General features: G+C 39.7%; 2 protein-coding genes and 1 non-coding gene across 5 annotated transcripts; 2 read left to right on the top strand and 1 right to left on the bottom strand.

Moving 5' to 3' along the window:
* Nucleotides 1–2119: 2119 nt before the first annotated feature.
* ACTRT3 (actin related protein T3) lies at nucleotides 2120–4710 on the bottom strand. The gene is made up of 2 exons (XM_017501987.2): nucleotides 4146–4710; nucleotides 2120–3538 (listed from the first exon to the last, which is right to left on the bottom strand). The coding sequence occupies exons 1-2, from the start codon at nucleotides 4343–4345 to the stop codon at nucleotides 2620–2622; spliced, it is 1119 nt and encodes a 372-aa protein (XP_017357476.1). The 5' UTR covers nucleotides 4346–4710; the 3' UTR covers nucleotides 2120–2619.
* A 1336-nt stretch (nucleotides 4711–6046) lies between these two features.
* Nucleotides 6047–6119, top strand: TRNAV-AAC. Its single transcript has one exon. It is a non-coding gene; the product is annotated as a tRNA-Val (tRNA).
* A 495-nt stretch (nucleotides 6120–6614) lies between these two features.
* MYNN (myoneurin) lies at nucleotides 6615–21132 on the top strand. Of its 3 annotated transcripts, XM_017501985.2 has the most exons (8): nucleotides 6615–7302; nucleotides 8123–8419; nucleotides 12748–13541; nucleotides 14260–14419; nucleotides 16082–16260; nucleotides 17073–17156; nucleotides 18222–18308; nucleotides 20016–20424. In XM_017501985.2, the coding sequence occupies exons 2-8, from the start codon at nucleotides 8154–8156 to the stop codon at nucleotides 20276–20278; spliced, it is 1833 nt and encodes a 610-aa protein (XP_017357474.1). In that variant the 5' UTR covers nucleotides 6615–7302; nucleotides 8123–8153; the 3' UTR covers nucleotides 20279–20424. The 3 variants fall into 3 exon arrangements, with proteins under 3 accessions (XP_017357474.1, XP_037584959.1, XP_017357475.1); XM_037729031.1 differs by lacking the exon at nucleotides 8123–8419 and having other exon boundaries at nucleotides 20016–21132; XM_017501986.2 differs by lacking the exon at nucleotides 17073–17156 and having other exon boundaries at nucleotides 20016–21132.
* The last annotated feature ends 719 nt before the right edge of the window (nucleotides 21133–21851 follow it).

The raw sequence follows: 21851 nt of genomic DNA, 5'->3' as shown, positions 1-21851 counted from the left end.
TAAAGTTCCATTTCCGGCCATGAGGAAGTACGCCACCCCTCCCCCACATCGGAGAAAGCCTTTGAGTCTACTTCCTACCTTCTTTAAAGGTGAAACTAGCTAGAGGCTTCAGAGGGCCGGTTTTCTATCCTCTGCAGACCAGACGTGGTTCACCTCGACTACCTTAAAAATGGAATTCATAGGAAGATTTTAGGGCCCAGGACACAGAATACAGATTCCCAGTTCTGATCATTACATTTTTTTTGGAGAACTTTGTGAAAATAGATTCCCAGGCAGGACTGACTAAAGCAGAATCTTGTCTCGGCTCAGTGGAATGGGTCCGAGTTCCTACCCTGCCCCTTCTCCTCAGCATGTCTTCTCCAGCCTCTCTGCGCAGAGGATGATGGCTTTTATCGAGTGTAACTACTACATTATTCATCTTAAGGACTGAATCTCCCTTTTATTAGGAAAGATAGGCTTTTCAATCATTGGCTTTGCTTTGCTTTAAAGTAGTGCTGTGTTGTGATGAAGCAAAAAGAGGGGACTAGTCCACCGTAAATTGTAGCGAGATTTTGTTTTTTTTTTTGAGATGTAGTCTCGATGTGTCACCTTAGCCGCTATCTCGACTCACTGCAACCTCCGCCTCCCCGGTTCAAACGATTCTCGTGTCTTTGCCTTCTAAGTAGCTGGGATTACAGACGCCCGCCACCCGCCACCGCCCCCAGCTAGGTTTTGTGTTTTTAGTAAAGACGGGGTTTCACCATGTTGCCCAGGCTGGTCTCGAACTCTACGGCCCTCTTCGACCTCCCAAAGTGCTATGATTACAGGCGTGAGCCACTATCCCCGGCCTCAAATTTTCATAATGGCCAATATAATGCAGTTTTACATATTACTGACAGGATAATCTTAAAAGTTTTACTCGTGTTCAGTTGGGTAAACTCCGTGGAGTTGTCGCTGTCGGTCCTCTATCTGAAAGAAAAGTAAAATCTCTCTCTCCCCTTGCCTCCTCTTTCTTTCATAGCATCTGCCAGGCTGTAAAGTTTTCCTTTTTTTTTATTTTTTATTTTAGATGAAGTCTTGCTCTTGTCGCCTGGGCTGGAGTACAATGGCACGATTTCGGCTCACTGCAACCTCTGCCTCCTGGGTTCAAGCGATTCTCCTGCCTCAGCCTCCAGGTAGCTGGGATAACAGGCGTGCGCCACCACGCCCAGCTAATTTTTGTACTTTTTGTAGAGCCGGGGTTTCACCATGTTGGCCAGGCTGGTCTCGAACTGCTCACCTGCCTCGGCATCCCAAAGTGCTGGGATTACAGGCGTGAGCCACCGTGCCCGGCTAATTTTGTTGGTATTTTTAGTACAGATGGGGTTTCACCACCTTGACCAGGCTGGTCTTGAACTTCTAACCTCGTGATCCACCCACCTCGGCTTCCCAGAGTGCGGGGATTACAGGCATGAGCCACCATGCCCGGCCTTCGTTGTAAAGTTTTTTAAGGACAGAATCTGACTTCTGTAATTAACGCTATTGTACTTAGCACAGTACCTTACATAGAGCAGATGCTAAGTGCTTTGAGTTATGTATCAACACTACCACCATTCTCTTAGCTTCCCACATTATCCAGACCCTTCTTTTCCCTTCATATCTAATTAGCCAACAAATCTTGTCAGTTTTTGTAATTTCTTTTTTTTTTTTTAATTCCTATTGTTAATAATCTTGAGTACTAGATTTGCCACTTTATATCTGGACTAGTGACTTTCTAATTGATCACCGAATCTCCGGGGCCTTCCCCATTCAATTTATTCTCCAAACTATCACCACATTCATCATAACATAGTTTCCTTATGTCCCCAGCTTTTAATTTCTCCCCTTTAAGTATTGGATATTAGCACTTAAAGCCTTTTAGTCCCTGGCCTTCACTTGACCTGCTCTTGCTCTGCTCTTCACTTAACAAAATCAGTCTAAGCTGGGCGTGGGAGTGCACACCTGTGGATTCAGCTACTTTGGAAGCTAAGGGTGGAGCCCAGGAGTTGGAGGCTGTAGTGAACTATGATTGCAGGACTGTACTCCAGCCTGGGAGACAGGGTAAGACTCTGCCTCTAAAACTAAGTAAATGAATACATACATACATAAAAAATTTAAAAACAAACAAAATCAGTCTATTAAGCATGCCCTGAATATGCTTTGTTCATTCTCATCTTTAGCAACTTGTTCATTTTAGCATGCTTGCCTGGATATCTGTTTTCCATCCTAAAGCCACCCCTTCCATGATGGCATACCTCTACTATGGAGTCTCTTTCCTCACCACAGCAACCTTCTTTCCCTAAACTTCAATAAGCTTAAATCTTATCACTCATTTGGCACATAGCATATTGTACCACAAACTGCTCTCTTCCAAAGGAAATACAAGCTCATCAACATCAACTTATAGAAGAGGCACCATAGGAAACATTATTTTAACTTGGTTCTACTCAATAGACATCTGTTCTTGAGCTTCACCATTATTATCCCCCCACCCATTATAGAAATAAGACAGAAATATTGGCATCCCAATAATTGAGGTATTTTCTATTCTCCAGGAAACATATCCAAAGTTTTCTGTCACATATACTCAAAACATTTTCTTCTAACCATTTTATCTGTATTTCAGAAGCATCTCTGGTGTACTATGTTGGGTCCAACTTCTTTAAATTCTGCAGCAGTGATCCACATGTCCTGGAAGGCAGACAAGGATGCAAGAATAGAACCTCCCATCCACACTGATATTTTCCTTTCTGGAGGAGCTGTAACTTGCACGGCGGTGTTGGCAGGTGCCACCTTTGCTATATCCTTAACTAACCGCTTGTCTAAACCAGGGAAAGAGGTTGATCCCCCGGCAAGGATAATATTGGAAAAGAAGGAATTCCTCAGGCCTATATCACATTTCATTATGCTGCTGAAACATATCTTATCAATGCCAGGGGCCTCAAGGTTCATGTGACACGGAGAGAAGAGGGCCTCTGGACAAGAAAAGAGTTGGTCATGGAGCTGGAAGACCTTCCCGTCAGGTAGTTGGTAAACTTTTTCTAGACAATCAGGTTTCTTGGCCATTTCCTCATCGTAGTTCATTGCCACATAACAAAAGGTCTCCTTGATGTCTTCAACAATCTTTCTGTCTGAAGCACTAAGCAACAAGATACCATGGTTCTTCATTAGCACCATGAGGTAGTTGGTGAGGTCAAGGCCGGCCAGATCCAGTTGCTGCACACCATGAGGCAGACAGTAACCCTCAAAGATGGGCACACTCTGGGTAATCCCAGCTCCTGAATTCAGCACAAGGCCAGTAGTGAAGCCAGCAGCAAAGAGAGCTAGCACAGCCTGGATGGACATATAGAAGGCAGGAACACCCAGATGCTCAAAAAACACTTCTGTGATCTGTTGCCGGTTGGCCAGTGGGTTCAGGGCTGGCTCAGTAATCAAGACTGGACCATCACATGGCTTCAGCTTGAGGTTATAATCATAGATATGCTTCCACATGATCTCCATGTCGTCCCATGATGTAATGAGACCTCGCTCCACTGGGTAACTGTAGGGAGAGCAATAAGCTCAATTATTTTTCTAGTTTCTATTGTCTTCGACCCTCAGTTAATCACCACGTTTATTACCAATATCCCTTTATGGGCAATAACTGCCACAGCCTCTCACAGAAGGTAAATGTCAGCAAAAATTAGCACAGCTACCTACCTCTGCAATTTTTATTGCTTTCCATTTTCTCTCTCCTTTGGAAGTTTGTGACTCTCAAGAAATTGGGGGCGGGGAGCGGGAGGGGGAAAAAAAAGAAAAGAAAAAAAAAAGAAATTGGGAAATTTTCATATTATAGTATAGTTTATGTCAGTTGAAGAGAACCCAAGTGACAAAAGGAGCCACGAGTTAAGTAATATTCTTAAATGAATTCGTTCGATAACTTTATAGTTTGTATACATTTGTATAGCCACAGAGAGCAAAATGTTCAATTTTTCGATGTGTGGTAGCCTCAGAGATTTGTGGCCTGCGCGTCTGTAGTAACTCCAGCTGGCTGGGACTTTCCTGCTCCTGGCTTCCTTATCCTTTCTGTCCCCATAGCGCACATTCTTTGGGCTCCTTCCCCCCCCCCCCCCCCCCGCCCCGCCCAGCCTGCTGGGAGAAGGAGGTACCTGATGGACAGCGAACTTCTCCATGCCTGAGCTTGGTCGCCCACGCAGAGTTCTAGCCCGCCCTGGGCCGCTGGGCTCTGGCCCTTGGCGCGGCCGATAATGTTCGGGTAGAGAAACTGGGGCTCCCTGGACCCCGCCAGGCCCGCCTTGATCACTCCTGAGCCGTTGTCGATCACCACCGGTAGCTGGTAGCAGTTCATGCCGCCGCTGTCGCCGCCGGCTGTTGTCTCCGGGCGGCTCTGGCTACCGGCTCTGCAGGGGCCGACTGACTGGAACGCCGCGTCACAGAGGCGCCCGGCACCGCCCGGAGAGGCCTGAGTCTGGGGGCGCAGCCGCGGGCGGGGGGGGGCGCGGGGAGGGCTCCAGGCGCTTGGGATAGTTGGACTCACAGTGCGCCTCACGGCACCACCCGCTATTGCTTCTCGCAGGAACTGGGCCACCCCAACCCCGGGAATCCCGGAATCCCAGTATCAGGAAAACCCGACTTTCCCATCAAAAGATTAAACTCTGACACTCACAAATGCATTTCTCAAATACCCAGAAGAGCTGACCGGACGCGCTGGCTCATGCCTGTAATCCCGGCACTTTGGGAGACTGAGAAGGGCAGATCACGAGGTCAGGTGATCGAGACCATCCTGGCCTCGGTGAAACCCCGTCTCTACTAAAATATAAAAGATTAGCCAGCGCGCGCGCCTGTGGTTCCAACAACTCGGGAGGCTGAGGCAGGAAAATTGCTTGAACCCGGAAGGCAGAGGTTGCAGTGAGCCGAGATCGCGCCACTGCGGAGACAGAGAGACTCTGTCTCAAAAAAACAAACAAAAAAACCCAGAAGAGCTATAAAAGCAGTTTTATTTTCCAAAACCACTAAATTCTGGTTAACAGGTGGCGGTTCCGGGGAGTTCTAGAATTCGCCCTTGAAACTGGGGGAGAATGAGACTTAAGAGGGGGAGAGTTGTCGCAGGAAGGGAGGCAGTGTTGTGGCTTCTGAAACGTTAAACTTCTAAAATGAGGGGGAAAATGTTGGAATTTAAATTATTTTTAAGTACTTTTATTATTTTTTCTGTACCCTGGGCAATGATTTGTTATACTTCTTTCTTGTGGTTTCCCAGCAAAACATACGCAATTAAAATAGTAGTTCCTCGCTTTAAAAAAAAAATATTTTCGGACTATATCCTTCTGGTGTAATCTGCAAGCCTCATTCTCTAGTCTTGATTTTTAGCCTAAAGGACATGCCTGCCTTTTTGCAGGAAAAGGTGAAGTTTCTCAGGTCACATGAAATTCAAGTTTGGAAAAATTTAAAAGTAGATTGCATGTTAGTAAACGCATTGTGGTGTCTGATTCTGCAAACTCTGTAAAGAATTTTGAAACAAGTAGTCAACTTAGTACCTCACCTTGGTCTTCGAGAGCAAAAGGAGGAAATTCAAAACTAATTTTACACGTCCTTCCACCAGAAGCTGAAAGGATGGCTTTTTCGCAACCAAGAGCAGCACCGGGGCGGGGATTTGGGGCTCCGCACGTGGCTGGCCCTCCCCGGTCTCCGAAAGCCTCCTGCTTCGCCTTGGACTCTGAGCAGCTCGACGTGCGAAAGGATATGTAATAAAATGCTTCTTTCCCAGGAGGGGGGAAAAAAAAAAAAAAATACCCAAAAGAAGGGAAACTCCATAGTGCCTGGTTTCTACCTCGGTACCCAGGGGCTTTGAAAGAAAGTGCATGCAAATTCAAACTTTTGAAATAATTTCAGCACTGTTAAATTGGGCTTAGGTTATTTTTCACTTTCTGGTTTTTTTTTTTTTTTTTTTTAATAAATTACATGAATCCCACTCAATTTGGTCTTAATAGCTTGACAATTGGGATATGACACATGCATATCAAGGTCTTTATGAACCTCCTTCCTCAGCGAGGTTTCCGTAGTGTAGTGGTTATCACGTTCGCCTAACACGCGAAAGGTCCCCGGTTCGAAACCGGGCGGAAACAACAGGGTGCACATTTTTCTCCCTTCAAAAAAAGCGTGACCTTAATACACGCCAGTCTTCAAAAAGACATGCTCTTGACAGCGATTTGAGAGTCTGAACTGTACATATTTATGTTACTTTATTCGTTCACCACATGTTTTTATGGAAGACTTGCCTCGTGGAAGGTGTGCCATTGATAGCAATTTGAGAGTTTCAACTGTACATTTTTAAGCTACTTTATTTGTTCACCAAATGTTTGCACAGAAGACTTGCCACGTGGAAGACGTGCCCTGGGTTTTAAAAAATGAATTTGACTCACCAGCTAATACTGAAAAAATAATGTACGGCCTAGAAGGAGAGACTAATGTGTAAAAGTAGTTAGTCCTGTCGCCTCCGGGGCACTTTCGTATTTTGTCACTTGGTTTTTCATCTTAATTGATGTAAATAATCGAATTAAAAATCTAGTCCAGACGCAGGAAAACCTTTTCCGGTATAAAGCCCACCTTCCTCTAATGTTGCGCATGCCCACTGTGCCCAGCTGCTCCGCTTTCGAGCATCCTAGACTTCTGTCACCAGGTAAGGACATCCTAGAAGCTGAGCTACAGTTGGCTGGGGCACACAAAAACCTGGGGGTGCCAAGAGTTTCCAGGTACGTAAGCGGGAAAGGGGTGCCGAGTCTCAGCTAAAAAATCCCCCATGGCAGAGATCCGAGTACACATGCAGCAATTTCCATCGGTGGGGCCCCGAGGAAGGGGAGGATGATGGGAGAAGACGAGCAACTACAAGCCCCCGCACGCAGTGCGCAGCTAGCTTCTGGAAAGAGGCCCGCGATGCAGTGCTGCCCGGCCTCGGCGCAGAGCCCCGGCCGAGCGCCAGACGCGGACTGCCAGCACCAGAATGCTCGCGATGAGAAGACAGGCGGAGTACTGCGAGCGAGCGAGCTTTCAGCTCTCGTATCCATGACGCGTGCTGCTTCGTGGGACCCCTGGCCTGCAGGGGAGTGGGTCTCCGTGGGACATCCTGTCCTGCCCTGGCCGGCGCCGGACCCCCACGGCCCCGGAGCCTCCCGCGCCGCCACGGGATGACAGAGCCGGACGTGACGCTACCGTGGAAGGAAGGGAGGGGCGGAGCGTGGCACGGTGACGTCCTCCCAAAATGGCGGAGAGAGAGTGAAGAAACTGTGTTCCCCCCTTGGGTTGCTATCGGTGAGTTCCTACTTCACCCCCAGCCCTCCTGCCCGGGTCTCTCCAGAACACTGGCCATTGGAGGGCAGGCTCCTTGGAGTTCCGGCATGTGTCCGGGCGAAAGTGGAAGGCTTGGGCTAGGCAGCCCCGGCGGTGGCCTGGGCCACAACCTCTGCTGTGGGAATTCGCGGGAGTGGGAGCTGGGCAGAGGGCAGGGCGGCAGAAGCCGAGGAGGGACTGGCTTTCGTTGTCACTCTCGAAAGCCGCCTCGCGTGGATAGAGAGAGAGAGGAGAAGGTGTGGCCTCCTCGGCGCGAGTGACAGAACCTTTGACAGCAAGCCTTGGCCGGGTGCATTCCCCGCTCCCTGAGCCGCCGCCTCGCGTTTTGGAGTAACTGCACTGGGGAAGCTACAGGTTTCGATGACTTGAGAGCAATTTTTTAAAAACTCGAACTGTTCTCCCCCTGTCAGCCCCAGGAGATCATGTCTTAGTGGTTAAAAAAATTTTTTTGTAACATAAGTATGTCTACTGAGCTTGAAAATCTCAGGGTTCAACTGATGTGAAAGCGTCAGGTTTTGCGGTGCTTTTTTCAGGTGATAGAAGTGTTTCCATTCACCGTCATTTATTGATATGTCTAAACGATTGTGTTAGTTGGTCAAGGTAAACAAAGATAGAAAGGCACTCATTCCTTCATTATTAACCATATATGTTTGATAAATGTTTTCAAGGCGGGGCTAGAATTGTTAAAGTTACGTCTTCTGTCCCTTCCCTCACCAATTGCTTGGGTGAACGTTGACGAAAACTTACAGTTACTGATTTACTATTTCTTTTTGTCTCTTAGATCAAGGGTAAAATTCCATTCTGATACCAAAATGCAGTATTCGCACCACTGTGAGCACCTTTTAGAGAGACTGAACAAACAGCGGGAAGCAGGTTTTCTTTGTGACTGCACCATAGTGATTGGAGAATTCCAGTTTAAAGCTCATAGGAATGTGCTGGCCTCCTTTAGTGAGTATTTTGGTGCGATCTACAGAAGCACTTCTGAGAACAATGTCTTTCTTGATCAGAGTCAGGTGAAGGCTGATGGATTTCAGAAACTGTTGGAGTTTATATACACAGGAACTTTAAATCTTGACAGGTAAAGTACACATTTTATTTTCAGTTGTCAAAGCTAGTCAGTACTCTTCACAGCTAAAGTAGATCTGTATTTTTTCCATTCATTCTCTGAACTCAAATTCTTCAACTATTTATGCACACAATGTTTGTTTTTATAAAGAAATCAGTATCACTGATTTGGGATAAGCAAGCAATATTTCATAAGCACAGAAAGCACAGATTTTAAACAGTAAGATTTTTACTGAAACAAAGCCTGTGATTTATTTCACTTATGTAAACTTGAACATCAAACACAATGCATTTTTTTTTTTCTTTTTTCCTTTGATACTCTCACCCAGGCTCGAGTGCAGTGGCATGATCTCGGCTCGCAGCAACCTCCTCCTCCCAGATTCAAGCGATTCTCCCACCTTAGCCTTCCAAGTAGTTGGGACTACAGGCGGGGGCCACTGCACCTGCAAATTTTTTTATTTTTGGTAGAGACAGGGTTTCACCATGTTGGCCAGGCTGCAAACACAATAAACTTTAAGTGACTTCCAGTTTCCCATTGCTTTTTGGTCCTTAAATTCCTCTGGTCTTCTCTCTCTCTCTCAATTCTCCATCCCTTATGTCTTAAGATATTTGAATGGAGTGTAGATGGGGAAGGAAGAACCTCTGTGCTCATATAACATTGCTGCCATTACCAACCATAAATAGTGTGCAGAACCTCTTCCTGATCTTGATTCTGGAAAATAACTTATTTGGAAAGTGAATGGCAGTGACTCCTGTTATCTCTATTAACCTACCAGTACTAATGCTGAATTAAGGTCAGAGATGCTAGAATGCTTCTCTAAGATGCTTACAGCTGTCACTGCATTAACAAGAAGTGGGTTTTAGGTCGGGCGTGGTGGCTCAAGCCTGTAATCCCAGCACTTTGGGAGGCCGAGGCTGGTGGATCACGAGGTCAAGAGATCGAGACCATCCTGGTCAACATGGTGAAACCCCGTCTCTACTAAAAATACAAAAAATTAGCTGGGCATGGTGGCGTGTGCCTGTAATCCCAGCTACTCAGGAGGCTGAGGCAGGAGAATTGCCTGAACCCAGGAGGCGGAGGTTGCGGTGAGCCGAGATCGCGCCATTGCACTCCAGCCTGGGTAAGGAGAGCGAAACTCCGTCTCAAAAAAAAAAAAAAAAAAAAGAAGTGGGTTTTGAGGAATCGATAATGCGGGCACTGTGTCTCCTCTGTATAATAAGCTGTATAATTAGACTAATACCAATACATTTACTGATTGTAGGGAAGAGGTGGAGGAGATAAAAGCAGAGAAACTGATTAAATTATGCCTGTCTTATTTCTGCCTCTCAAGAAAGTGAACATGAGTAGACTGTTCATAATCTTCTGCCATAGGAAGATTATAGGCTTTGGAATTAGTTCTTGCCTGTCAGTCACTATGTCTCCTTGAGCATGATGCAGTCTCTCTGGGCTCCAGTTTCTCTATCTGTAAAAATGAGATGGTAATAACTACTGTGAGGCTAAACAAGGTTACTTGATCCTTATTCACTTCCTGGTGAACATTAATTTCTTTCTTTTTCTCTTCTTTACCCTCCCCTCCCCCTTTAATTCCACATTTCTCAGAGAAAAATTAGAAAAATATAAATAAATAACAAAATAAGAAACACTTGAAAGTCTGCTACCCACTGATAACCCGTTAACCTTTTAATATATATTCATTCTTTTCCAGATCTCTGTAGAGATGTGCATGTATGCATTAAGCAAAATTCTTCCCTCCATTTTATATTGCAACTTGTCATGGAAATATGCTTATTTAAAAATCTAGAATCAGGGTGCTCATTATTCCTTTTGACAAGGAAACATTCTTGTGTAAGAAGTATCCAGTATGGGGAGGGGAGAGAGATAAAAGTAAACTTCCATGCTATTTTGGAATTATTTTTAAATTTTGGTATAATGAAATCTTCAAGCGAGTTCTGTATAAGTTGATTAAAGGAAAAGAACAGTGTGAATTTTGGCTGGTCTTCAATTTAGTGGCTTCCCTTTCTCAATTATGCCAACAAAAAAAAATTGATTTGAATACATGCTAGAGCACTTTTCCTTGAGACTTCATGGAAAGAACCAATGTGAAGAACAGCCAGGTGTTTTGTTCAGTCTCTTTTGGAACATATCTTTCCTGGGGATCTGGGGAGCCAATTCTTTGAGTTCAGCTAGAAATGTAAGAGAGGATTTATACCAAAATAGAAAGGCTTATAACTTAGTGATTAAGAAAACAGGTAGAATAATAGAATTGTCTCGGGGGCCAGATTACCTTGGTCAAATCTTTGTTCTAACATTCTGTGCTCTTGGACAAGTTAATTTATTTCTTTGGACCTCTAATTTTTTATTTGTATGTAAAATGAGGATTTATAATAGATTTCATAGGCATGTTCTGAAGATTAAATGAACTAATCTTATAAAGTATTTAGGCATATACCTGGCAATATGTAATTAAATGACCTTCAGTGACTCTTCACAAGATGAAAGCAAGTTCGGAAGCACTGTTATCTATAATACTTGTAAAGGAAAACAAATCTGTTATTGAAGTAAACAAGTGTTGATCGGTGCTCTTCACTGTGACTTAGATTGTAGCCATCTATGAAATAGTTTGTATGAATTACTATTTCAGTATTGAACAGTTTTTTTTAAAATAGTGCCTTGCTATAATTTTTTTTTTTTTTTTTTTTGAGACAGAGTCTCAAGCTGTCGCCCAGGCTGGAATGCAATAGCATCTTGGCTTACTGCAACCTCCGCCTCCCCGGTTTAAGCGATTCTCCCACCTCAGCCTCCTGAGTAGCTGGGCTTACAGGTACCCGCCATTATGCCCAGCTAATTTTTGATAGAGACGGATGGGATTTCACCATGTTGGAGGCTGGTCTTGACCTCCTGACCTCAGGTGATCCTCCAGCCTCAGCCTCCCAAGTGCTGGATTGCCAGCATAAGCCACCATACCCGGCCTTGAACAATTAATGTATGACTTCCTGCTGTCTTGTATTGGTCTTAAAGGCTACCTGACCTTGTTATCTGTTCGGTGGTTCATTTTATGGAGCACCAAACACAATTAGAGACCAAAAGATCTTTTTTAGCGGCCTAGACCAAAAGACAATTTTTAAAAAGTCATTGTGATGCTAAATTAAATAAGGTGAAACATACATGTGGCACTTGAGGCAAAGCAAGTTTAATTAGAAGATGATGAGAACATAGGTAGAGATTTGCACGTACTGTAGGATACTTTTAGAGATCTTAGAGGTTCATGACACTAGTTATTTTAAATTTTATTCCAAATGTTAGTCCTTTTTAAAAAAAATAGTATCACCAGCACTATATTTATATTGTTAGCTATGATTAAAACCTTTTCTGGCTTACACTTAAAGAGGTAAAGAGATCATCTTCCCAAAGAAACCATGTTTCAGGAAAAAATCATTCTGAAACCTATTCCTCTTAGTGGCTTCCTCTTGGCAACACTGGCATCACCAGGGAGTGTATTAAGAAATGCAGGCTGGGCCGGTGGCTCACACTTGTAATCCTAGCACTTTGGTAGCCGAGGTGGGAGGATCACTTGAGGCCAGGAATTCGAGACCAGCCTGGGCAGCATAGCGAAACCTTGCCTCTACAAAATAATTTAAATAGCCAGGTGTGGTGGCACATGCCTATAGTCCTACCTACTTGGGAAGCTGAAGCAGGACAATCACTTGAGCCCAGGAGTTTAAGGCTGCAGTGAGCTGTCATTATGCCAGTGTACTCCCACTTGGGCAACAGAGGAATATCCCATCTCAAAACAAAAAAAAAAGAACTGCAGAATCTCAGGCCCTATCATAGACCTGCTGAATTTGAATCTACGTTTAACAAGATTCCTGGGTGATTCACATACACAATGAAGTTTGGGAAACATAATTAAAGTCCCTCACAGGGGAGCAGGAGAAAATAGTAGGAAACAACTGTCATTAGACTTTTCCTCTTGCCAATCCAGAAAAGTTGGTTGCTATCTGAAGAGGCCTCCGGATGAATGGGAGGAGGTAGGGAGGTGCCAACAGCTATTTTTGTGTTCTAGATTTTTTAAAAGCCAGAAAATTTAACATTTAATTTTTCTGCAGTTCATTGACAGCTGTGAATAGCCATTATCCATCTCTTGAAGTTCTGTAAAATTGGAATTTTTACCTAAACATTATTCTGAATGAATTTATAAATATTCTTTTCTCTTAGTTATACGCCTTTGTCAGCATTCTACTTCATTAGGTCTTTAAAATACATTGAAATATATATGCAGCTCTGTTTCAAAAAGTTTTTCTTTGATCAGAATATTGTCATGTAGCCTTGTTTCCTTACAGTTGGAATGTTAAAGAAATTCATCAGGCTGCTGACTATCTCAAAGTGGAAGAGGTGGTCACTAAATGCAAAATAAAGATGGAAGATTTTGCTTTTATTGCTAATCCTTCTTCTACAGAGATATCTAGTATTACTGGAAACATTGAATTGAATCAACAGACTTGTCTTCTTACTCTGCGAGATTATAATAATCGAGAGAAATCAGAAGTATCTACAGATTTGGTTCAGGCAAATCCTAAACAAGGGGCATTAGCAAAAAAGTCATCTCAAACAAAAAAGAAGAAGAAGCCTTTCAACTCCCCAAAAACAGGGCAGAATAAAACAGTGCAATATCCCAGTGATATTTTAGAGAATGCATCTGTTGAATTATTCCTAGGTGCAAATAAACTGTCCACACCTGTAGGAGAACAAGTTGCACAAATAAATGATAATTCAGAACTCGAGTTGACATCAGTTGTGGAAAATACTTTTCCAGCACAAGATATTGTGCAAACTGTTACAGTGAAACGGAAACGTGGAAAATCACAGCCGAACTGTGCTCTGAAAGAACACTCTATGTCTAATATAGCCAGTGTCGGGAGTCCTTACGAGGTGGAGAACTCCGGGGAAGAGCTGGATCAGAGGTATTCCAGGGCCAAGCCAATGTGTAACACATGTGGGAAAGTGTTTTCAGAAGCCAGCAGCTTGAGAAGGCACATGAGAATACATAAAGGAGTCAAACCTTATGTCTGCCACTTATGTGGAAAGGCATTTACCCAGTGTAACCAGCTGAAAACCCATGTAAGAACTCATACAGGTGAGACGGGTGTGTGGGGAGATATAACTATTTTTATACTATGACTAAAATAGTATATTTTTATAGAGAGTACTTAGCACACACTACTTGTGACCAAAATTTGGTATATGTTTCTATTCATCAAAGTATTTAACAGTGTTAAACTATTGAAAATTGTAATTGTAACCAAGTGTTTAATGGCTGTTTAAGCCCTAATGCATCAACTGTTCATACAATTTTCCCTCAAAATAAGCATGTTCATTCTAACTTACCAAGTATTTAACAGAGACAAAGCCATTAAAACTGATAAAGAGAAAATGTAATTACAAATCAGGCCAATTTTCAGATATTGCCAACACTTCTTATTACAGACTTCTTAGACTTTGTTGACCTTTGAACATGTTCATTAGAAATACACATACAGTGTTTCCTCAGCTTCTACAAGTACCTTTATTTTGTATGTCCTCTGGTGGCAAAGTATGAGCATACATTGGTACTTTTAGATTCATACTTTTAAAAATGCTGTATGTATTTCTCTCATTGTGAATTCAGAAACACTAATTTCTTCTGATTCTACTGGCGTTTTCAATGGTCTAGAAAGAGATTTTATTTGTTTTCAGTTCTAGCAGTAACATTTTCTGAATACCAAAGCTAGTATTGTTGATGAAATCTGGTATGTTTTATGAAACTGAAACACTATTTTCTTCTAAATATAAATTTTATTTACTTATTCCTTTAGGTGAGAAGCCATACAAATGTGAATTGTGTGATAAAGGATTTGCTCAGAAATGTCAGCTAGTCTTCCATAGTCGCATGCATCATGGTGAAGAAAAACCCTATAAATGTGATGTATGCAACTTACAGTTTGCAACTTCTAGCAATCTCAAGATTCATGCAAGGTAAAAAAAACCAGATGAGTTGTTTGATCTTTTAGTCTTTTAATCATCATAGGCTTATGAATAGACTATTATATTAGAATTCAGGACAGTAGAATTCTAATTGTGGTTCCACCAAACAATGTTAACACATTCAAGGCATCACAAGGAAGCCATGGTAGCTGATAGAAAATAAGCAGGCTAGGGGGAAGCTACTAGGAAATAAGGTCAGTCTGGTCCAGAAATAAGATCAGAATGGTCCAGAATGCAATTTAAGAGGATCATTCAGGCTGCTAGGATTATAAGAGTGTAATCAGGGTAAACAGGAATCTATAGATAAAACTCAAGCAAGGGTGATGGTAGTTCAGACCAGAGTGGTAGCAGTGAAGGAAATAAGTAGTAGTAGATTCTGGATATATTTTAAAGTTAGAAATAACAGAATTTGCAGACAGATTGTATATGAGGTCTGAAAGAGAGTCAAAGATTATTCTGGCAACCCCTATAAAGATGGAGTTGCCATTAATTGAGATGGAGAAGGTTTGTGGGTAGAACAGCTTAAGTGGAAGTGCAGGAATTTAGGAGTACAGTTCTGAGCATGTTAAATTTGAGATGACTTCTGAATAGAGATGTGCCATAGATAATTGGTTATCTAAGTCTGCAGTTCAGGGGACTGGTTTGAGCTGAAGATACCAGCATCAGCATATGACAGTATTTAAAGCTATAATCCTGGATAAGGTCACTAAGAGAGTGAATGTGGACAGAAGAAATCAGAAGATGGTCCTGAGGCACTCAAATTTTACGAGTTCTGGGAGATGGTGTGAGAACCAGCAGAGGTAACTAGTAAGGAGCAGCCAATAGAGGAGGAAAACCATGAAAGTGGGCTGCCCTGGAATCCCAGGTGAAGGAAGTTATTCCAGATGGGAGTGATCAAATGATCAATTGTAAAAATCTGTGATAGGGAGATGAAGACTGAAAATTGATGTGGATTTAGCAAAGTGGGAAGTCAGCTGTGCTCTCAAAAAAAGCATCATTAGTAGAGGCTAGTAGAGAAGAAATGGTAGTAGAATACTTTGGAGTCTCAAGGTTTTGGTAAAGGGGAGCAGAGAATGAAGGAGCAAGTAAGGTCAAAGGTCTTTCTTTTTATTAATATGGGAGACATCAGTATATTTGTATACCATAATCCAATGGAGTGAGAAACATGGATGATGTAGGATTGGAGAAATTGCAGAAGTGATATTATTAAGTAGGTCCTCAGGTATACAAATTGGAATTGATGGATTCGGATGAACTGTCATCCTCATGTTATGAATTATTCTCAGTGAAAGCAGGGATGTCAGCTGAGAGTGACAATGGGCAAAGAGAGGCTGATGGTTTGAGGAGAGTTTTGATGAGTCAAAGAGTGACTAGACTCATGAAAATAATTGCCTGCAGTATTAGGATTCCACTGACAACCTTATAAAGATCAAGGAAAAACTTTTCGAACTGATCTCAAAACTAATGTTTTGATAGTAGCTAAAATATTTGTTTTTGGCATTGTTTACACTGAAACAACTACTGATTTTAAATACATAGTCTTGGGTTGTTAAGATGACATGAAATAAAATGTGTAAAAAACTTTATGAAATCTTGCTATATAGATTGACCTCCAAATTGTTTTACTTAAACTTTATATTTATTTACTAATAGGAAGCATAGTGGAGAGAAGCCATATGTCTGTGATAGGTGTGGACAGAGATTTGCCCAAGCCAGCACACTGACCTATCATGTCCGTAGGCATACTGGAGAAAAGCCTTACGTGTGTGATACCTGTGGGAAGGCATTTGCTGTCTCTAGTTCTCTTATCACTCATTCTCGGAAACATACAGGTAAGTTTGACAGGGAGACTGCTTTAAATAAAGTTACAAATAAAAGAATTTGGACCTTTACCAAAAGTAGATTGGAAACTTTATAGTTAGATATCTCTCTATACTTCTGTAAGCTATGTTTATGATTTTCACATATCTGTTAAACATAAAAGCTGACTTATTTTCTAGAGTAATGCAAGGTGCGTGAAATAAATTATGTAACTTACACATTAAAATCAGTGAGATAATTTTGATAATATATAAACTTGCAATGAGATGCATTTTGTGACTTTAAAAAATCTTTTCAGCTTCCTAAAGCATCATCTCCTATAGTTAGGGTTGGGGAGTGGGTTTGGGTCGAACATTGATTTTTTTTAACTTCTTAGGACCTTTCCTACACAGATATTCTGAGATTTGCAAATTAAATAATTCAGACGCAAAATAGCAGTTTAAAAGCAAACTGTGTTTTTAGGGGATTTTTTAAAAAGACTTACCTACTTTTATTCTCCTTTATTAATGTAGTAGATAGGAAGAACAGAAATGTGGGTTTATGAATTTACATACTCTTAATCATATAAAAATCAAATTCCTTGCCCAAATCATCTCTATTAGAAGGGACATTTGCAGGAATAAAGTTTTAATATATGAAAACTTATGAACAGTATAAAATAACTACTAATATTCATTTACTTGGATCACTGAAAATACCTCTAAAGTATAATATAGAGAGGTTTTAAATAATATTTCAGAAAAGCTTACTTTAGGTTATTTGTAATTGATAAATATTATATTGGTATAGTACACCACTTCGCTATCTTTTATTTTCCATCTAGGTGAAAAACCATACATATGTGGTATTTGTGGGAAAAGTTTTATTTCCTCAGGAGAGCTCAACAAACACTTTCGATCCCATACAGGTCTGTGTTTAGGGAGAATGTATTACTTTTTGTTCTCTCTTAATTTCTTTTTATGTAAACCTTGACTTTTAAGCCATTATGGACTATATGGTATCTAGTCATACTATACCTAGCAATATTTTATATTTATATCTGTATAAATATCAACTTATTTGCCTATCCTTTTTTTTTTAGTTGTTTGGAGTATGAATTAAATTTGTTAAAGAATTGTGTTGATTTTCCAAGAAATATGCCAGATAATCAATAGTTTTTAAATGATTTGGATTAAATTGCACAGATATACCAAGAAATGAAAAGGAATAGGTAATACCAATATAACATCAGATTTTCTTATTAAACAGTGTTTAGTATGCAAGTTTTAGGAACAAATTTTAATTTTGACATATTTATTGTAAAAATAGTTTGTAAATTGTATGAAGAAAATATTGAATGTAAAAAATTTTAAAACAAAGGAAAATGCCACTTTGAAAGAGTACTGTTCTGACATTTTCTTTTTAAAAACTCCTCCTCATAATTCCTGCCTAGAATAGTATGAGTAGTTAATTGAGATATAGTAAGTTTTTGGTGACTTTATATTCTCATGCGCTTTAGTTTATACCATAAAGCACTGAACAGTTCTTATTTCTAAAGTATAATATTATAGCATGTTGTTAGTACGTTTTAAGTATTTTCTAATTCTTTAGGTACCTGAGAGCAGAAACAATGATTATTACACATACTTTCCCACAACTATATCTCTTAGCCAATGTCTGGCATATAATCGACACTCACTAAATATTTCATAGAAGTGCAAAAATACGTTTTTGTTTATTTGTTTTAATTTGCGAGTAAATTTCTTTTCGTGAAAATGTTCCCTTTTTCTGAGATACAGATGTTTTGTATAAAGGAGTGACTAGGTTGTGTAGAATCTTTTGTTTCACTATATTATAACCAGGTGATTGGTAATTTGAAACCAAATTTAAACACCATAATAATTTTTGCCTTGTGTTCATAAACATTGATATTTTTGTCTTAGCTAGCAGCTTTTAATATATTGAAGTTTAAACTTTTTAATTTGTTTTTCAGGAGAAAGACCATTTATCTGTGAATTATGTGGTAATTCTTACACTGATATTAAAAATTTAAAGAAGCACAAAACAAAAGTCCATTCTGGTAAATGCTGTGTGTGTGTGTGTGTGTGTGTGTGTGTGTTTTAATATAATTTGGTGCTCATATTGGTGCTATTCCTTAAAATGTTGAGATGAGATGTACATTTAAGCAGTATAAATTAGATGTCTATTTTGAAAAGTAGACATCTACATAGGAGGAAAGTAGCTTTTTTGCAGAAACATTCAACTGTGGATTTCTTTTCATGTTGAGCCTCTTATTAAAAAAATACTTGAAACATTTCCTCCTTTTAAAACCTGACTTAGTAACAGTCCGAAGCATAAAGGAACATATAAGTAAGCTATATCACTGTTCCTCATACTGGAGTCTGGATAACTCAGGGTTTACTATGGTTATTATGGAAAAAAGGGGGTGTTATCAACACTAATCCAGAAATGTTTAAGAGAAAATAGGGAAACAGGTAGCCCTACACTGTTATAATATATCAAAATGGAAAGCCAGACCCCAAGGTTTCAGTCTGCTGGTTAAAATAAATCCTTGAAAAAGTTTCCCTGTGCTTACCATTTTATTCTGTCATTACTAGAAATGACACTAGGTCCCTCTGGTGTATAAAGATGACAGTAAGTCTCTTAAAATAAATATAAACATAACTATTAACTTAGAAACATCTGAAAACTGTAGTAAGTCATTGATTTAACTACTTGTTAAATTTTTATAAAGTATACATAACTGTTTAGGGAATATGAAGTTGAACAAGGCATAGTTCTGATACTCTAAAGAGCTTACAACCTGGTGTTTGAGACCAGAGACCTAAATAAATAATTACAAGGGAAAATGTAGGACATAATCAACACAAAAGTACTAAAGAAGATACTAAGTTTTTCTGAGGTAAGTACTAGAAAAAGCTTAATTTTAGGGAACTTGAAGGTTGGAGAAGAGTTCAAAGATGGAGATGGGAAGAGAGAATTCATTCCAAGCAGAGAACATTGTAAAGAGTCAATGGGACAAGAAGGAAACCTTGGCTAGTTGAAATGAAGAATAGCTTGGGAAGAATACAGATAATTACAGTTTTAAGAAAACAAATATGCAGTTTTGTCTACCTAACAAGGACAGTGAAACTGAAATCATGTTGATACTTTATAGAGTAACAGGAGCATGTTAAAGCCATTTGAAAATTTGAAGGCAAAAGTATATCTTTTGTCAATGTGCTAATTGCTCCCTTGAGTAGAGCAGAATTTCTCACCTGAAAATATATGAAAGTACCAGACACATTCTGAACTCGCAGAATAATATAAATTACTCATTAAAAGCATTCAATGAACAAATAGAGTATTTCTTATCACTATTCAGTACTTTGAGGGAGTTAAGAGTATAACTTGACGTTTACTCTCAAAGAATTTCCAGTCTAGTTGAGAATTCAAGGTATACCTGAGTAGAATGGCAATAAGAGGTGGACGCCACAAGACAGCATGTGAAAATTGACAAATGTGTGGTAAAATAGATAAAACAGCCCACCCTGTTTCATTCTTAAGTCCATTTTTTTTTAAATGGAGTTGGTGCTTGAGCTTAACCTGAGGCCCAGATTGAATTTACATAGATAATGAGGAGGGCATATCTACAAAAAAGAAACTGCTTGAGTAAATGTATGGAGGCTGGAATGTAATTTCTAGGAATGGTCAAGTACATTAGTCTACCTCGGAGGTTTAGTTTTGTTTTTGAAGATAATGTAAATTTTTTTCCCTTCCGTTTTAGGTGCAGATAAAACTCTAGACTCCAGTGTAGAGGATCATACTTTGAGTGAACAAGATTCCATACAAAAGAGTTCTTTATCAGAAACTATGGATGTGAAACCTTCTGACATGACTTTACCATTAGCTCTTCCACTTGGGACTGAGGACCATCACATGCTTCTGCCTGTCACAGATACTCAGTCTCCTACATCAGATACATTGTTGAGGTCAACTGTGAATGGATATTCAGAACCACAGTTGATATTTTTACAACAATTATACTGAATGTGAGGAATATGGAATTGCTAAGATGTCATTGATAGCAAACATCTCTGGTAAGGTGCATATATTCATATTAAATTCCCATTCGTTTGAGTTGTGACCATTATTTTTCATTCACTGAAGTAAAAGCACCTGATGCTGCATCACAACTGCAGTGTTTGTTTTTATTTTTGGCTTTTATGTCTATACACACAGCTTTTTAAGGAATTAATTATGTAGCACTATTTTGGGTGGATGAGTTTTATTTTCTTTTAAAGCTGCCTTAATTCCATTTTTATTTTGCATTTTAGAATTGCCCTTCATTTACTACATCAGCCAGTTAATGTGATTCAGTTTTGACCTGTGGGATTTAAAATTTTTACCGCCCTCAGAATTTAAGCAAAATCCATGATAGTATCAGCCCAAGAATGTGTTGTTATTTGTAAGCCCCACATAAACTATGGAGAAAAAATGAAATTTCATATTTCTGCTCATGAAAATTTAGTTACTGAGTAAGAATTGTACTGTTTCTCTATTAATATATTCTGTTAGAGATAACTTTTCTAATGAAACAAAAACATGTTTCTCAAAATCTAGAAAACTGCATATAAAATTTTGTTCATTTAGGACTCGGTATTCTGGAGAAAACCGATGGTCAGTACTTTTGGTTTATTTAAGATTATATTTTCAAAATGAACTTTAAATAGATAATTGGTGTTTTTATCTCAGCAAAGACGGTTTCAAAATTTGATTCAGTTTGTTTTATTCCATTTCTAGAATATTGGAAATGAAAATATACTGAGTTTTGAAATATTTTGGCAAGCCTCTCTTATGCCTGTTAGGCACTTTTTAAAAGAAATACTAAATTCCAAAAAGAATTTTCTAGATATAAACTTAATGCATACTAGAAATCAGTTGACTTCTAAATTTGGTACATTTTATTGGGTAAAGAGTTAAGAAATTAACTTCAATTATAAGTAAACATTTTGAGTTAGCAGAAAGCCAGCTTATTAAATATTTTATATTTGAGTTTTCTATAAGTTTTGGGTTTGTTAATTTTATAAATTAAACCACAACTTTTGGTAGTTGTTGTAGTTTCACAATGGTCCATTTCCTTCAAAATGAATATAAAAAATTCCTTATTATCCCAATATTTGCACTACTCATCCCTATACCACTTTTCTCACATATTAATTTATTTCACTGCCTGATCTTTGGATATGAAATTATCAATTCCACAAAGTCAGTTTTTATAGTGCTGATCAAATACTATGGTGACATTCTTCCTTTTTCTTTTTTTTTCTCCAAGGCTGTTTCTCTGTGTGAGATGACATCATTTCTTATTTCTGTCGTGGTGTGGCTTATTTGTTTTCTGCTTTTAAACCACACCTGTAGTACAGTTAGTATGTTTTTTATTGCTATTGATTTCTTTAATTCACTAATTTTCTTTATTTAGGACCCAAGTCATAGGAACCAATTAGAGGACATAATAAAAGCACTTAATGCTTGTAGTCTGTTGCAATCTTCACTATTTCAGAGCACACACACTATTTCCTTTTTTTTTTTTTTTTTTTTTTTTTTTTGAGACGGAGTTTTG

Source organism: Cebus imitator, unplaced genomic scaffold (genome assembly GCF_001604975.1).
Source record: "Cebus imitator isolate Cc_AM_T3 unplaced genomic scaffold, Cebus_imitator-1.0 Scaffold287, whole genome shotgun sequence".
In the NCBI taxonomy this organism is placed as follows: domain Eukaryota; kingdom Metazoa; phylum Chordata; class Mammalia; order Primates; family Cebidae; genus Cebus; species Cebus imitator.
The sequence above is the reverse complement of the archived record's forward strand: the minus strand, read 5'-3'. Positions and strand labels throughout refer to the sequence as shown.

What these genes read in the sequence shown, in the direction of transcription:
- ACTRT3 (XM_017501987.2), bottom strand. Translation starts at nt 4,345, where the DNA reads ATGAACTGCTACCAGCTACCGGTGGTGATCGACAACGGCTCAGGAGTG. An exon ending in AGAAGTTCGCTGTCCATCAG is followed by an intron (nt 3,539 to 4,145) that starts GTACCTCCTTCT and finishes CTCTCCCTACAG; the next exon opens with TTACCCAGTGGAGCGAGGTC.
- MYNN (XM_017501985.2), top strand. Translation starts at nt 8,154, where the DNA reads ATGCAGTATTCGCACCACTGTGAGCACCTTTTAGAGAGACTGAACAAA. An exon ending in TCATTCTCGGAAACATACAG is followed by an intron (nt 16,261 to 17,072) that starts GTAAGTTTGACA and finishes TTTTCCATCTAG; the next exon opens with GTGAAAAACCATACATATGT. An exon ending in CAAAACAAAAGTCCATTCTG is followed by an intron (nt 18,309 to 20,015) that starts GTAAATGCTGTG and finishes CTTCCGTTTTAG; the next exon opens with GTGCAGATAAAACTCTAGAC.